The sequence below is a fragment of the Cyprinus carpio genome, chromosome A2, assembly GCF_018340385.1.
Source record: "Cyprinus carpio isolate SPL01 chromosome A2, ASM1834038v1, whole genome shotgun sequence".
Lineage (NCBI taxonomy): Eukaryota > Metazoa > Chordata > Actinopteri > Cypriniformes > Cyprinidae > Cyprinus > Cyprinus carpio.
The window spans coordinates 18,345,765-18,363,106 of NC_056573.1; the positions used below are offsets into that span (position 1 = coordinate 18,345,765).

The 17,342-nt window shown below is 37.1% G+C and overlaps 2 protein-coding genes across 4 annotated transcripts; both read left to right on the forward strand.

Annotated features, from left to right (window-relative positions):
• Positions 1-1,557: 1,557 nt before the first annotated feature.
• Positions 1,558-3,691, forward strand: LOC109105278 (inhibitor of growth protein 5-like). 2 transcript variants are annotated; one of them, XM_042776493.1, is made up of 8 exons: positions 1,558-1,770; positions 2,098-2,169; positions 2,246-2,436; positions 2,518-2,629; positions 2,726-2,819; positions 2,949-3,084; positions 3,339-3,400; positions 3,497-3,691. In XM_042776493.1, exons 1-8 carry the CDS (start codon positions 1,734-1,736, stop codon positions 3,534-3,536), a joined length of 744 nt encoding a protein of 247 aa, XP_042632427.1. In that variant the 5' UTR covers positions 1,558-1,733; the 3' UTR covers positions 3,537-3,691. The 2 variants fall into 2 exon arrangements, with proteins under 2 accessions (XP_042632427.1, XP_042632435.1); XM_042776501.1 differs by having other exon boundaries at positions 1,562-1,770; positions 2,270-2,436.
• Positions 3,692-3,975: 284 nt separating this feature from the next.
• LOC109105131 (serine/threonine-protein kinase PAK 2-like) lies at positions 3,976-17,044 on the forward strand. 2 transcript variants are annotated; one of them, XM_019118478.2, is made up of 15 exons: positions 3,976-4,447; positions 4,933-4,951; positions 11,067-11,299; positions 11,792-11,895; positions 12,091-12,235; positions 12,319-12,443; positions 12,562-12,694; positions 12,816-12,879; positions 13,026-13,074; positions 14,188-14,300; positions 14,426-14,543; positions 14,630-14,729; positions 14,812-15,008; positions 15,153-15,290; positions 15,996-17,044. In XM_019118478.2, exons 3-15 carry the CDS (start codon positions 11,113-11,115, stop codon positions 16,080-16,082), a joined length of 1,560 nt encoding a protein of 519 aa, XP_018974023.1. In that variant the 5' UTR covers positions 3,976-4,447; positions 4,933-4,951; positions 11,067-11,112; the 3' UTR covers positions 16,083-17,044. The 2 variants fall into 2 exon arrangements, with proteins under 2 accessions (XP_018974023.1, XP_018974054.1); XM_019118509.2 differs by lacking the exons at positions 3,976-4,447; positions 4,933-4,951 and adding an exon at positions 5,000-8,364.
• Positions 17,045-17,342: the final 298 nt, after the last annotated feature.

The following is a 17,342-nucleotide window of genomic DNA, read 5'->3' on the forward strand; positions in this document are numbered from 1 at the left end:
CCTAGTTAATTTACTGTAATATACTACAATTGATTTCCATGTGACTTTCTCCAAATTGAATTTAAATGTAACTTTAAAATGTTGCAATATATATCCACCAAATAGGAAGTATTTTTATTGACTGACTTTAGAAATAGAGGTAATATAGGAGTTATTGTCTTAGTGTTGAGAGTGTTTCTGTCACTGTGGGCTGCAGAGCACAGTAATACACAGCAGAGTCTGACACACGCACATCCTTGATTGTCAGAGGAACTGATTTTAAAGATGTGTTGAGATTTGCATTAAATCTGTCCTTGAACTCCTCATCATTGCTGCTAGATCCAGAACTTCTGATCAGCATGTATTTTGGGGATCCATTTGTTTTCTGTTGGTACCAGAGGAGATTTGGATATTGAGTACTGGTTGCTTTGTAAGTGCAGTCAAGAGTGGCTGTTCCATCTTCATAAGCTGTCATAACTGGTTTGGACTGCATTACATTGTCCTGTGCTGTGCATCCTGTTCAATCAAACATAAATGATTTTACAAAGTAAACTTTATGATTTAAAAAAAGAAATTAAGTCAAAATACATACCTAAGATAAATGCAGTCATAAAAAATATACTATAGCACAGTTCCATCATTGCAATGTTAAATATATGCGAAATAAAAGAGATATCCACTACGTCTCGTTTCTGCTTTCATCACTTATGGGCTACAAATGCTAAATACAAAACCTGGGAGGAGTCATTTACATATAGACTATCCTTATTGGCTTGCAGGGTATACACTTATATTATTCTCATATTATTTTTAACAGTACTATAACTATTGGAGTTATTTCAAAGGCAAGCATAATTAGATTTAAAAGTAACCATATCCCATTGTATTCCATAAATGACAATGTAATAAAGGAGCTGTCTAGTCCAATATTTCTCCTCATTTTCTATTTTAACCCTAAACCTAACTCTAATTTAACTTTATTAATGGAATATTGGGGTGCAATGTCTGCATTTACATCTATGCTGTTGCAGTCCGACGTCTCTAGTGTTTTTGCATGAGGACTGAATGTGATTTGGTCACAGTGGGTCTCTGAGCACCTATGCTGAGGATGACTTATATATCTTCTTAAACTCTGTAGACATTCCATTAGACAGCTGTTTCACCAAGTCCATTTTCGATGTGCAGTATTCATACAGAGAAAATCCTAAATAAAATAAACAGCCTATCAGTTATGCCATTTGTTGTATTTCACATGATAATGTGGCTCAGCCTGTCACTTTAATACCAAAGACGACACTGCCACCTTGTGGTAAGTTCTGAACATACTATGTATCATCATGTTGTCTTGTCCCTCACTTATTAAACATTATCAAAAAAGCCATAGGGTTTCCGTTAATATTAAGAAACCTACAACAGAGTATACGGCATATTTAAAACTATATAATACCCGAAATTCCCTGTATTATCTTGTTCTTTCACAGAGAGCTAAGCCGTGAACTACAACTCCACTGCAGTAGATGGCGATGTAGAGCAACTTGTTACTTCATGTAACTACAGATGAAGATGTAAAGCTAGCTATATGATATATAAACTACGTGGACAGTCTTATGTGTACACCTAATAGTAGTTTGGTTGATCATTTTCATATAAAAATCGAATAACCTACACAGCGATTTCAGAAAGGTAATTTCAGCGCGCGCTAAATAAACCATCGTACACGCCTGCAGTACAAAGTACTAACGTTAATAACAAGAATGGCGAAAGGAATGTATTTAGAGCATTATTTAGACAGTAAGTATTTTAAACGGTATTCTTGAAAAACTTGTTGCCATATTTTAATTACTGTCAAGTTGTATGAAATGTGATGAATTCCTCTCGCAGCTCACTTAGGAGTTGTTTTGTTTCAGAATTTGTCTTATGTTTTACTTTAAGATAAAATACTGAACTGTAACGTTACATGACCGAGTGCCTGAATAATGTTTTGTATCTTATACCACCCTTGGTCAGTATGTGAAAGTAACTTCCTGTAGCATATGCATGCATGTTCTTTTTTCCTGCCATGTAACGTTAGGCCTAATTACAGTTTACGGGATCTTTAATTATAATCATTCACTCCAGGCATCGAGGGACTTCCCTGCGAGTTGCAGAGAAACTTCTCATTAATGGAGGATTTAGATAATAGAACTGAAGGTATGAATGTTTGGATCAGTATCACTTTGTATTAGAGTCCAGTACAGTTAACCTTTAAATTATGATTAATGAACAGTTACATTCTTACTGTTGTTCACAGAGAAAAAAACAGAGATAAGTGAACTAGCTTCTGAGTATGTTGCAAAGGTTAGAAATTTGGCATCCGAGGAGCGTGCCCAGCATTTAAAGAAGATTGAAAATGCCTACAACAAATGCAAAGAGTACAGCGATGACAAAGTTCAGCTTGCAATGCAGATTTATGAAATGGTGAGATGCAGAATCCTCGGTTTTATATTTGCATGTGCTATTTGATGCATCAAGCAAAAGCAAGTCTCTTGGCATTTCCAGGTGGACAAACACATTCGGCGGTTGGATGCTGATCTTGCACGCTTTGAGAATGATCTGCAGGAGAAACTGGACACGGGAAGCATGGGTAGCTCAGATGAGAAGCAGTCGCGAAGTTAGTCTTATTGTTCAGAACATATCTTCATGTACATATCATTACAGTTTATACAATGTTTAGGGAGAGACTAAATGGACTCATTTGTTGTTTCAGAGGATAAGAATATAAAAGACAAGAGGGGATCCCATGGAAGAGACAAGAAAGGATCAGATCAAGACTCACCCAAGCAGAAAAAGCAGAAAACTGGGTAACTGTCATATTAAAAGGACACATTTGATTGATGCCAGTATATATTATTTAAGGCTTTGTATTCAACTCTTTTTGTGTGTGTGTGTGTGTGTGTGTGTGTGTGTGTGTTTTGTCTCTCAAACACTAGTGCCAACATAAGTGAATCTCTGCTTGCCATGCACCCATCAGATGTCCTGGATATGCCAGTGGACCCTAATGAGCCCACATACTGTTTGTGTAGTCAAGTATCATATGGAGAAATGATTGGATGTGACAATTCTGATGTGAGTAATAGTTATATAATGTATATAATTTTACAATTATTTTTAAGCCATTGTTTGAGAAAACACAGTTGTCACACAGAAGCAAGTACTATTTTACATAATAAAATAAGGGGTAAAAAATGGGTTTAATTTATGGTTTATGATATCCAGAATACTGCCAGTCCAGTGAGAATAGGCATTTATTTGTGTAAATAATAAAGTCATCTTATTGTTGATATGTAAAAGAATGAAAAAGGTTTCTTCTCTTGTAACAGTGTCCAGTAGAATGGTTTCACTTTGCTTGTGTCGGCCTAACAACCAAACCAAAGGGAAAATGGTGAGCCAAATCCCTTTACTTCATATTTATTTGATTTGCATATTTCACTTCTCCATGTACTTAATATTGCATTTTTAACGTGTCCTCTGTTTACAGGTACTGCCCACGATGCACCCAAGATATGAGAAAAAAATAGTCTACTTCTACAATGCATCCTGAATCAAATGTCCAGTTGTTACAACCTATTCAAATGGAAATCAATTAACCTTTTATAAAAGTGCCTTTGCTATGTTGACCATCATGAATGTAACAGGGAAGAATATTAAATGCATTTTCCAGTTGGTGCCAGCAGAGGGCTTGGGTCTCTTTTCATTTTTCTTTATAATAAAGTTTATTTATGATGATGATTTTTTTTTTTTTTTTTTTTTTTTTAAATTTTATGTTAATCTAAACGCCTCGCTCTCATAGGACTTAACTGAAACACTTAGGTTGGCATACCGGTAAATCGTAGAATGAAATCATTTAACAAAGTTAGAATCCGGTCAGTATAGGGAGATGTAGTTCTTAGAGTACTCCACCTAACGCAGTGCAATAGAAATGGAGACTACATTTCCCGTCATGCAACAGCCGTCGGAACTCATGGAAGGAACCCATTTGCAAACAGTAGTTTGAGGCTGCAGAAAACTTTTGATCACAGTTAGTTTTTTTTCGCGCCTTTTAATAATATTTATTAAGATTTTTATAATATTAATAGGTTAATTAAAAACCTGATCAACCTAAACTAAGTTTAGTGAAGTCCAAACACTGGGCTGGGTCGACAGTTCCGCTTCCCCTCCGCCATAGCAGACAGATCCCGGGTCCAAGAAGAAGTTAACTCAAAAAAAAAAAAAACTTAGAAGTACGTCGGCACGGCAGCCCAAAACATAATCTCCAGGGAGATATTCTCATTATACTTGCACCAATATCTGTTTATGTGAGCGAGAAAGGAGGAGCTAAAACTCTGAAGAGGTTTGCGTGAGTTCTGGTGAGTTGAAAACGCAAAACTGGTCTAATCTTGACATCTGCTCGGCCAGCAGGGCACAGACCACTTGATATTCAAAAAGGATGGTGTGTATTTATGATTTATCATTAAGCTTTTGATTATATAATTCTTTTGTTTTAATAATGCAGAGCTGGTTTTTTTCTCTTTCGATTAGAAGTATTCTGGGTTTTTCCCCCCAAAAGAATATGAATGAACACAAGTAGATAGTCAACAAAAACCAGGCGAACTAAACCTTAGTTTCCATTAAGCTTTACATTTTTTACATCAACTGTTGTTTTATATTAGTGTTTGTTGAAGAGTACTTGTGAAGGGGAAAATTACTGTAAATCAAAGTCCCATCTTTCAGGCATTTCTTTCATGTTTTGCTGGTAAGCTATGTCGTGACAATTGCTTTCTTTTTTCTTCATGGAAAACAAAGTAGATGTTTGGCATAAATCGCAATTTAAATCACATTTCACCTTTATTGTATGAAAAAGATGCAGTAAATAAATGGTGACTGAGTCTGAGTTCTCGTAGAATTCTGTCTAACATCTCATTTTGTGTTCCACAGAAGAAATGAAGTCATGAGGGTGAGTAACAGACAATTTTCATTTCTCTAACAATGAGCAAGAATTTTGTGGTTAGATAGCTTTCTGTTGCTTCTCTGGGCCAGCACATGCCTTCATTCTTCAGTAGCATGGAAGGAGGACGACAGCTAGGTTTAGTTCAGGAAGTCTTGCTCAGTATTTCCTTATATAGAAGCTGCAAATACAAAAGGCCCCTGGTCTGTCTTCCTGTAAACAGTTCCTCTACACAACCACACATCTGTAAAAGAGGCGTGCTCTGAAATCTTTGTTTTGGTCCAGTTGGTCAGATGAAGTGTGAGTGTGAGACCTATAGTGGTCCTGGCTTGTAGGATCAGGAAATGCTTCCGTTATCCATCCACCAATCAGAAGTGGACGGGATATGAGTAATAGGAAGTGGTGGTACTCTGCTGATGAATTTTTTTTCTTCACTGTCTCTCTAGTGGTTACTTGAAGATTGTAATCAGCACTGTCAGAAGTAACATGGCTGGAAGTTTTTTGACCAAAAATGTTTGATAGATTTAGTTGATGGAGCTTGTATCCCTAGGGGGCAAGGCCAAAATAACAAACATAACGAAACTAACTTCTAGAACCCAACTAAATAAACTACATAGAAAAGAAAACAAAAGACAGCAGATTAAACTAACTCCCTGAAGCAGGAGAAAATAAGTAATGCAAAACAAAATGGCACTGACCTTCATACTAAACCCAAGACAAAAGACATGAATTAAAAATCAGTATTTATTATGGGCAACTGAAGTAAACACTCACTTCTCTTTATATAAGGCCTCAGTCATAGATGTAATCAATGAGACAAAGGACAGAAGCTCTGCTTCAACAGTCTCAACACAACTGAGAGAAAGATACACCAAATCGCCAAACTTAGGCTTCTGAGGATGAAACCTCAGCCGCCACCACCACCAACTGTTCTGAAGGTATCTGTAGTTTAAATGATCTCGCTCCTCTCCCATCACCCAATCACAGCAGAGCTCTTAATTAACCTCACATGGAGATACTGGTTCTGCGGGGAGAGCGAGAGAGAAAATAAGGAACAGAATTCACACAGCAATGGAACCTACAGCTCTGGACATAAAACAGTGTATCATGTCTGTTGGTTGAATGCTGATTAGTGAATAGTGATGTTCTTGCATTCATACTGAGGACCCACATTGCATTCATAGTCAATGGCACCTTATGTTTACTTTTGAGCCGCCAGTCTGTAAGTGTGAAAAACAAATATATTCTGGTTAGTTTAGTCCTGGCGAGGCTCATATTAAAGAGGCTCAGGGTAGCAGACAGGAATGTCCACAGTCCCGCTTCCCATGAGCTTTCTCTGGCATTTTCATCTCACTTCCCCTGTTTGTACACACAAACTGAGAGGACCGCTTTCAGCCTTTGGCTGAAGTCCCACTTACTTTTTATGCATGACATAAATGAAAAAAGAATATCTTTATGATGTTATTGGAGAAAATCCTGTAATTTGTAACAAGTGGGATTTTCTGTGATATTACAGTAAATTTATGCATTTGGCCAATGTTTTTATGTAATGAAACTTGTTGAATTCAAGGTTTGGATTTTTATCTTTTCACGTGCTCCCTGGAAATCAAATCCATGACTTTGGTCTTAGTAGCGACATGCTCTTCTTTTGCTTTTGAATTCATGTCTTAGATTAGTCTATCGCTGTTTGTTGATAATGCATAAATCAAAAGTAAAAACAGAAAGTAAAAAAAAAAACTGACTCACCTTTGGTGTTGGGCAAATTAAAAGCCAGTAGTTGTTGACAAGCATAGATCAAGGCATGCTTCACTTGATCTACAGTGCATCTATTTATGTGCACTTTTTCATTTAGCAAACACTTTTGTCCAAGGTGATTTATCTGTGTCATTGCATGCTGAAGATATTCTCTCAGGTCTGTATGACTATTTCATTACGACTTTTTTATATTGAATAGATATAATTTTCTTTTAAAGCATGGTTCTTCATAACTGGTCTTGGAGGGCTGCTGCCCTGCAGAGTTTAACTCAAACCTTAAAAATCAAACTCACCTACCTGTGAATTTCTAGTGATCCTGAAGACCTTGATTAAATTGCTCATGTGTCAGAGCTAAAATCTACAGGGCACTGGTTTGAGGAACTCTGTTTTAATTCCTCACATAACCAGCAAAGTTTAAGAACAATGGATGACTGACAGACAGATATGTGGTCCTCAGCAGGGCTCTAGAAATTACAACTGAAATGATCACAGATGTGATAAAAATAAAAGAAAAATTGTGACAATTTGAAATCTGGTCACCTTTGTCTTTGTGGAAAACTTTGTATGCATCCATTTTGTCTTGTGATTCATTGGTTAAGTACATCTTCAGAGTGCATGTCAGTATTTTTTGCATGCAACAGTGAATTCAGCACAGGCCTTGATGTCTGATTCACAGATAAACGGTTCTAACAAACCAGTTCTCAGTGAAAAAGCATTTTAAAACTATTCTCAGTCATTTCTGAACAACGCTCGCTCTTTATCAAATGATTCTGTAATTTATCAACAAATAAGTCATTTTGCTAATTTGATTCCTAAATGTTTTCTTTTTTCTTTTTTTTTCTTGGAGTCCTGAATCACATTATGCATGGCTTCACAGAAATAGTTGTGGAATCAGTAGCTTGGGGGTGTAAGATTCATGATAGAGCTAGACTTAACAGTATCTAAAGTGGAAACCTGAAACACTGGCTCTGAGTGGAAAAAACTGCAGAAGGGCCATGCAACCTGGACCATGCAGAAGTGTGTTTGAGCCTGTAAAGCACTGTGTGCTGGAGAGAGCCACACCTCTCCAAAAACTGTCATTACGGGACAGCAAGTTAAGACTTGAGGATCCCAAATAACATTCCTTAAAGAAAAATGGCAAATTTTGTGCTGAAATCGGCAATGATCTTGCAATCTGTGTAGTGTTTTTCAGTACTGAATGAAGCCTTGCTTCAAACAAGAGATTTTTCTTTTCACATCCTTTTTTATAGATTTGTGTGGGTGAACATGCTCTCATATCAAGCTCTTGAGACACCTCCCATAATCCTGATTCATTCCTATAGTAGTGTGATTGTTGTGTAATGGTGTTGGTTCCTCAGAGCGAGAGAATCAGTGATGTGTAAAGGTATGTCCAGTCTAATGTCTCCTCCGCTGTAGGGCTTCACATCAAGCCTGGTATATCACTATTGCAGTGCGAAGCACAAAGGCATGACTGCACTCGCAGCATTTCATCCTGCTGTGGAATGAAGCACGCCTGCTTCAACACGCCTCTATTTCAGCTCTCTTCAGTGAATGCACAGGGAGAAACAGGCTGTGGACACACCATAGCAAAGACCCTCAATGTCCCAGGAGTGTCCCAGATCTGGGCCAGGGACGTCAGTTGGACCTTTCCATCAGGGTTCTTCAGGGTGAGATTGCATTACTGGTGGTACTGGCATCTGATTGCATCCTTTTTACTTGATTTCTTAAGAGCTGACTATGTGCCTTTTTACAAGCTGTAGTGTGAAGTGGAAGTGGCTGGTAAAAGCTTCAAAAGATTGTGCTTCAAAATAAATCAATTTAATTCAATTAGATTTTATTCATTTGACTACTTGATAAAATATACAAGTGTTTTGAGCTCTGTTTTATTTTGTGTAGGATTTTTGCTGTTGTTGTTATTAGATTCCATGTGATAAGTATATAAGTTTTATTTCTGTTTCTAACCAGACTAAGTCTGAGAATGTTCTTTAAGTAACTGATCTTTATTCTGCCCATGTTTCTTCTCTATAGGGAAACAGGAACTGGCTCACGAGTGTTAGTCTAAGATCATGCAAGCCTTGTGCAATAGTTAGTCTTTTGTTGATCGTTTCTCAACTTTCAGAAATATCTTTGTTAAAGCTCAGGTAAAACATGATTTTTATGTCTTTTTAAGGATCTTTTTAAGCTTTCATGATGAAAGCTCTTCTTCAGGATTTATTTAGGTCTATGTTATGGAAGTTAAGTCATGTAGATAAATGTACCATCCAACTAAACTTTTAATAGTGCATCACGATTTGTCATTTCATTGAGTTTGCTCAGCTCGACTGTTGATTCTGAAAATTATTATGGATGCGTGAAGCAATTACGTGTTTTCAGATTCTTTTTCAGATTTATTAAACCTCAGAACTCTTGGATGGAACACACTCTCTTTTGTCTCTGCAGTTGTAATAAATCAGGTGTCTATGGCCTTTGTTTTTTGAATACAATGCACAGTTGAAGTGTGCTGTCAAACAGGAAGACATCGTGGTCATGTTGAGGTTGAATTGCATATGATTTGCTGAATTAACCTCACTAAGGTGAGACAGGATTTTACCTTATTTGGACATGTTAATGACAGGGGCGGAGAGGATGCACACAGCCGTGTGATGGCACTGATTTCTAACCAGACTTGACAGACTGTTGGCGAAAACCCATTTGTACCGTTTGAGGTCATGTGCACCTGATGGGGTTTTCTATTATGCTACTGAATAAATCTCTCTTCCTTACTAGTTGAAATTTAAAAGGAAATAGATTCAGGACACATTGTTAAATTCACCTCTATTCCCAAATAAATCAAATAGATAGACATTTTAGATAGAATGTTAAAGTATTATAAATGTGCTTACAGCAAACAATCAATAAGTAGGTTTTAGCCAAAAATGAAAAATAAAGTTTCAGGCACTGAACTAAATATGATGTCGAGGGCCTTGTGTTAACAGGTAACGAACCAAATTTCTTCAGCAGTTATTTTCTGCCTCTAAATATTTCAGCTTAACTATTTCAGCTAAACTTAGATGTTATTCTGTCATCATTTTTGCTCATGATGAAATGTGTCAAGCCTACACTGCTGACATGTTTACCTGTTCGCTCTGTGTGTTCATAATACATTGAAGAATCATTTGGCCCGTTAAAACTTTCTTGACCAAAGTCGACCAAAACTGCACATTTAGTTCCATCATAAGAGAATCAGTTGCAATTTTATTCAAATATACTTGTATAGCACTTTGTCAATTTAATAATGTTCCAGTGCAGTTTTACAATAAACTTTGACAGCCCTTAAAATACATAACAATAACAAAAACAATTCTCAAATTTAATCTTAAGAACCGTTCATGTGGCCCCACTGAAGATTCCCAGAAATCGAATCGCCATTGCAAGCTTCCTGTTACAAAGAAGGCAATCCCATAGTCCATTGTGACAGCAATCAGTGAAAATTCTTATTCAAGATGACAGCATCAGGCAAGAAAATGTACATAAAAATATATCATTCAGAACTGAAAAGTATACATTTTTCCATGTGCCGTGTATTTTTATGTCGATTTTCTTAAATGTTTCAGGAGATGTATTTATGCTGTCTATACAGAGTGCAACAAATCAGTTACTTAAGAGGTTCTATTTTTAAGATGCCATCATAGCCACTAGACAGTAAGGTAGCAAAGCTCACTAGGTTTAGGATTGCTTATGTCACCCAGCCATCCTTAGCAAGGCATCCTGTTGTGCAGACTTGCATTCTGACCTGAAAACCTCAACACTTTCAGTTGAATTGATGACCTGCTAGAACTATTACTCTGAGAGGATTGCAGTGCTAGGCTAACTGGCCGCTCTCTGTTACAGATGAATGGCAGTGCATACTCCAAAAAGTTCAGTTGCTTTCACATAGGGGTGGACATTGTTGGCATATCTCAAAAAAAGAGTTGGCAGCTAGCAGAACATGAGACAGAGTCTCTCTGTCCATGTTAACTTGTTGACTGGCTGCTTTTGTAGCACAGTAGCAGCTGTTGGCTAATGGTTAGTTAGCTTTGCACTGTCTTAACAGACTTTTAGTGTGGCTATTGTAGTGGTTGGAAAGCTCTCATAAAAGGTCTGTACGATAAAATTCTGAAAGTGTTCCTCTGAGAGTTTACTGAAATAGTTACATTGTTTTTATGGGCATTTAAAGCAATGCATTACTGGATGAACAACCTTGGCTGGTTTGTTTATTTGATGAATCTGATATGCCCTGATAAAGTCTTTGCCAAAATGCCCTGTTATCTGTCATTCTCTTCCTTAATTGTCTTTAGTACAACAATTCATTTATCAGCTAAGATGTGTGTTTCTCTGCTGCCCTCTGCAGGTTGATCTCTGAAACCCTTTTACCCCTCTGAGTGTGTTTCCCTGTCATGTCTGACAACGGAGAGCTGGAGGACAAACCCCCCGCCCCCCCAGTCAGAATGAGCAGCAACTTCAGCACCGGTATCAAGGACAGTATGGCAGCAAACCCCAGTTCTAAACCCCTCCCCTCCGTCCCAGAGGAGAAGAGGGACAAACCACGCAACAAGATCATATCCATATTCTCAGCAGAGAAAGGTAAGACCAGAAGATCCAGGTTGCACTAAAAGCAGTATTTTGGGTCAACACAAAAAGAAAAATACAAAAATACTTGTTGTTTCTTTAAGTCACAAAAATGTCTCTTAGATTGTCTTTCTTTATTATATTGTTGAGCTGCAAAGTTATGTGGTCCAATGTTTAATTCTAGTTGCTATATTTTCAAATCAGTGTGTTTTTCAACAATTATGGGATTGTTTACTTTCATTTTTATTGGCTTACTATAACCCAGCTTTTTGCTTTTTTGAGTATGTTCTATGGTAATCAATGCCACAAATGGTGACAATAAGGCTCAACTTGTATTAAACTCAACACATTGCTTTAATTGCTCTTATAGTACTCTGTAATTGATCGCATTTTGGACACAGAGGCTCATCTCAGACTTGGGATCATTGATTGTAAAATTATCCACTGGAATCTGTCATTTTGCCAGTGACCAGAAGCATGTAACCACAACCATTCTTTCTGTTGAAGGAAGAAAAAAAGACAAGGATAAGGAGCGTCCAGAGATTTCAAGCCCTTCAGACTTTGAGCACACCATACACGTGGGCTTCGATTCTGTCACGGGGGAGTTCACTGTGAGTGAGATGTAATTTCCTACTTTCTTTTGGGTACAGTTTACCCAAGCTGCCCCTGATCTGTCCTAATACATCAAATGCTGGAAAGAATTGCCAGTTCAATTGCCTTGGATTGAATACTGTGTCTACTTGTCTCCTGTATGTCATAGTGCACTGATTTAATTCTCTGAGATCTTTCTCATTTCTGTCTCTCAGGGCATGCCAGAGCAGTGGGCTCGGCTGTTGCAGACCTCCAACATCACGAAATCTGAGCAGAAGAAAAACCCTCAGGCTGTCCTGGATGTGCTCAAATTCTACGACTCCACAGGCAACAGCAGGCAGAAATACCTCAGCTTTACAGGTAAATGAGTACATATACATACCACCAGTCTAACTGTATTTGTATTTATCCTCTAATGTCTATGTTCATTCTCTTGATTTCAGATAAAGATGCACCACCAGCAAAAAAAGGCTCAGAGCAGTCAGCAGTCAAGGATCCTGATGATGATGATGATGATGATGAAGCCCCACCTCCTGTTGTAGCACCACGTCCTCAGCATACCATATCTGTGAGTGAACGTTTCTTGTCATATTTGTCATATCAAAAAGGCATTATTACTTTTTTAGTTTATACTTTATGGTTCTTGAGTGAATGCCAAATTGTTGGTGTCTTTGTTGTCTGGATAGGTATACACTCGTTCTGTCATCGATCCCATTCCGGCACCTGCTGCCATTTCGGAGACAGATGGTTGCAAAGCTGCAGATAAACAGAAGAAGGGCAAGGGCAAGATGACAGATGATGAGATTATGGAGAAACTTAGTATGTCTTTGGTGATTACTAAACATTAAAGATGCTCTCTATAACAATACTGTTATTATATGCACTGCAACATTATTTTATATGACAGAATTCTAACTGTTGTCGTTGTGATTGATCTCAGGAACTATTGTCAGTATTGGAGACCCCAAGAAAAAATACACCAGATACGAAAAAATTGGACAAGGGTAATTATATTTAATGATTTGTAGCTAGTTTGGAAATTTTACTTTCAATATAACAGTCTGTATCACAAAATTAGTTAGCCAGTAGCTGAAGTTATAAACTTAACTATAATCTAAGATTGCTTCAGTTGAATGTTGTCTCTTTACAGTGCGTCTGGTACGGTGTACACAGCCATCGACATTGCTACTGGCCAAGAGGTATTTTCTCTATTCAAATCTTAATCGAATTTTAATCTGTTTCCTGAGAAAAGTCCTTAAATAAAACATCATAATTGAATTTACATATGGGTTGAAGAAGGGCTCGCAAAATTTCAAAATCTCTGGTAGCCCTTCGGGCAGGCATTCTTCAGGTTTTGGTAGACCAAAATCATTAAAAATACCCAAAAAAAAAAAAACATTACATTAACTTTACTGTGGACAAATCAGCATGATCAGAAAAACTATTAAAAATGCTGCATATTTCTTTGTGGAATTGAAATGTTAAATAATAAAACTAACTTGAAATTTTAAAACAAATCCCAAATCAAATAAAAAAAATTGCACAACTAAAAGAAATCTCTTCATGTAAAAGAAGGCTTTGCCTGTGCTGTTTAAAATCAGAGGCAACCACTGCATTTGAATTTCTATCCAAAAAAGATGCTGAAAACATGTTATTTGGATTGTATAATTTCTAATTTTGAAACAAAAACAGAGTGGGCTGGTTTTAGCTTTGTGAATGAGACACAAATATCACTCTCTGACAGCAGGTGGCTCTAAAGGGACAGCAGGTATTTATAGGCTGCTGCCCCTTTAAGACCGAATGAACGGATCCAATATAATGATATGATATATACAATATAATGCACAGGAGATTTCTTTCTCCATGGTTTACGTTCACTTAAGACATAACCGACTGTGTTTACGATAATACTTGCAGAGACAATTATTTTGAGGTAATTTTGTGTGTATGTGTTCATTCAGAAGCAAGGATACGTGAAAGTGCAATCAATTCTGTGTACAGGCATTGTCTGACAATTAAAAATATATTAAACGTAATTTTAAATTGTAATATAATTTCATAATATTACTGTTTTTATTGTATTTTCGATCAAATCAATTCAGAATTACTGTTTCTATTATATTTTTGATCAAATGAATTCAGTCTCGGTGAGCATAAGAGACTTCTTTAAAGAAAATCTTATACAGACCCCAAACTTTTAAATGGTAGTGTTTTTAGTTAGTGAGTTGACACTTAGTTGTTTGAGTTTCTTTTTGGCCTTTCTCAGTTAGTTGACACAGGCCAAGCAAACTGACAGTGATGTGTTTCCATAGGTTGCCATCAAGCAGATTAACCTACAGAAGCAGCCAAAGAAGGAGCTGATCATCAATGAGATCCTGGTGATGAAGGAGATGAAGAACCCAAACATTGTCAACTTCTTAGACAGGTAGTTACATTCCTTAAAGCTATTTAAACATGGCTGAAGTCATGTTAATTTTGTGCATTATGTCCCATAATATGTTTCCAGCCATCTACTGTAACATCTACCTTCTGTTTTGTGTGTGTGTGCAGCTTCTTGGTTGGAGATGAGCTCTTTGTGGTGATGGAGTACCTTGCTGGAGGCTCTCTGACTGATGTGGTTACAGAAACCTGCATGGATGAAGCACAAATCGCTGCTGTCTGCAGAGAGGTACAGTATTTCTAGCTTAGTTGTGAGCTCCAAACCGTTTGTTTTTCCTATCACCACCTGAACATTGTGGTCTGTTTCCTCCACAGTGTTTACAAGCTCTAGAGTTCCTGCATTCAAACCAGGTCATTCATAGAGACATCAAAAGTGACAATGTTCTTTTAGGAATGGATGGATCTGTCAAACTAAGTGAGTCCACAATCTCAATGTCAAGACCTGGCTTCATTATGTCAGAACAGTTTGTTTGAATTGTTTGCTTTCCTCTTTTCAGCTGATTTTGGGTTCTGTGCTCAAATCACGCCTGAGCAAAGTAAGAGAAGCACCATGGTAGGAACACCCTACTGGATGGCCCCTGAGGTGGTCACACGTAAAGCATATGGGCCCAAAGTGGACATATGGTCCCTGGGTATCATGGCCATTGAGATGGTAGAGGGCGAACCTCCTTATCTCAATGAAAACCCTCTGAGGGTGAGCCTTTCTTGCCTGATACTTTTATTCCTTTGTCACTGATTCATTTATGAAGTCTTTTTGTAATTAATGACAGTGGTTCAAGTGATCTGTTTAACTTTGAAGAAAAGATTTATGGCATTAATGCTTAATGTTCATCTCCAGGCGCTGTACCTCATCGCTACTAATGGCACCCCAGAGCTGCAGAACCCAGAGAAGCTGTCACCCATTTTTAGAGACTTCTTAAACCGCTGCCTCGAGATGGATGTGGAGAAGAGAGGTGGAGGAAAAGAACTCTTGCAGGTAAGGAGCAAAACTGAATCCCAAAATGCCTCGACAAACGATTTTTGTGAGTTTATACCTCTGTTTGAATACACCAGGGTTTCCCAAACAGGGGTTTGGGAGGGAATTCGCAATAGGTTTGTCATGTGATGATAAGCTAATAATTAATAAAATTGAATGTAAAATTAAAATAGATAAATAGGGCTGCAAAATTAATCAAAATAAAAAGCTAATCACTATTTGGATGAGTGCACTAGGTACTCTTTATTTGAGTTCACAAAGTTTACAGCATTTTTGTGGACAGACGTTTACAGCATTTCAGCAGTATTCATTTGAAAGTGAAGAATTTCAGACACAGTGAGAGTAGTTGAAACTTGTGGTGTAAAATAAAATATTTTTATTTTATCTAATTTTTTTTTTTTACTTTGAAGTACAATAGTAATTTAAAACAGTAATATATTTCTGCCTTCATTTTTATAGTTAAAACTAATAGTCATTATTAAACTTCATTGAAATAAACCATCATCAGAGATCCATGAATATGTGGCTATGTTTTTAAATGATTGAAATATTAACTTAAATTCTCAGGGGTACTTCAAGTAAATTAAATAAATAAATAAATTTGGCTGACAAAAAGGGTTTGGGAACCCTTGGAATAGACTGTGGAGGTATTGATGACTGGGTGATTTTCTGGAAAATGTGCTAATGTCCTTCTGTCTCTTGCAGCATCCTTTTCTCAAGCTGGCGAAGCCTCTCTCCAGCCTCACTCCCCTTATACTTGCTGCCAAGGAGGCAATGAAGAGTAACCGCTAGCCGTTTGTCACTATGTGCCAATGCCCAAATTCCTTCTCACAAGCGATTCCTGTGATAATCTCTATCACTCCAGCAGAGTCTCCCTTCTAGTCCCGCAAAGGACTTTTGAAATTCAGCCCTGAGGATCCTAGTCATCTCCACCCGGGCGACTAACTTGCACAATCACCATGTCTTGCCTCCTCACATCAAACTCTCCTTTAATGTGCCTTAAGGGGCTACAAAACCAGAGGAGCCACTGACTGTAGACCTCTCTTGTTTTCTACTGATGTTTCTCATTGTATTTGTTTAATGTAAACGGTTCAGACACCATTGCATTGGTCAGTGTGTACCTGACCATTTCAAATTTCTCTTGTATTTTAATTAGTTTTGAGTATTGTTGAACTCTGGCCTAACAAAGTACTTTTTCCCTTTTTTACCTTCTAGAGAAGTATTATAATACTTGAACTGTCCCATCCTCTCTTAATGACCTGTCACTTGTGCCTGCTACCTATTTGCCTTCACTTGTCTCAACTAAATGGAACAATTTTGCTGTATAAAAAATTAAATGAACCATTTCTGTTTTTAAATTTTTATTGCAAAACCTAAAGTTTATTAAATCGTTTTGTATATTATGTATTTTGATTAGCATGCCGAAATGGGGGGGGGTGGCAGGAATCAGGACATTTTTACAAGTTTTGTATTTATGTGTATGTATACAGTATTTTATATTTTTTGTCAGACCTTAATGCATCTCCAGAGATTGTCATAGAATAATTGGAATAATTTGCTATATTCTTTGCATGTTAAATCTAACTGTTTTTTAACATAACATTTCAATGAGAAACATTTTCAGACGTTCCAACTGAGTAAATACACTTCCTGTCTTTTTTCTGCTCGTTTCCTATGAGATACAAAGTTTTTAATAATGAAACATCATAAAATCTATCCTTTGTAAATTATTATTAAAACAGACTTGGAGCAAAGCTGTGACATCGACTGGTTCATTTCTAGAGCTTGCATCATTCTGTCATGACTCTTAAAAGATATAGTTGTTACACTTGATTACAGTACTTGATGAAATCTAAATGAAATTCATGTTAATACTGCTGTGAATCCTATTTGGTCAGACTAGTGTTTGGTAATCTCTGTACAAGAAAATGATGTCCTTTCATTCTTTTCTTTTGAGATTTTTTCAGAAAGTATAATTAAGACATTTGTTTCCTTCTTTTTAATGAAGCTGTGATGTTTGATGCATTAGCCTGAGAATGTGAAATGTGCATT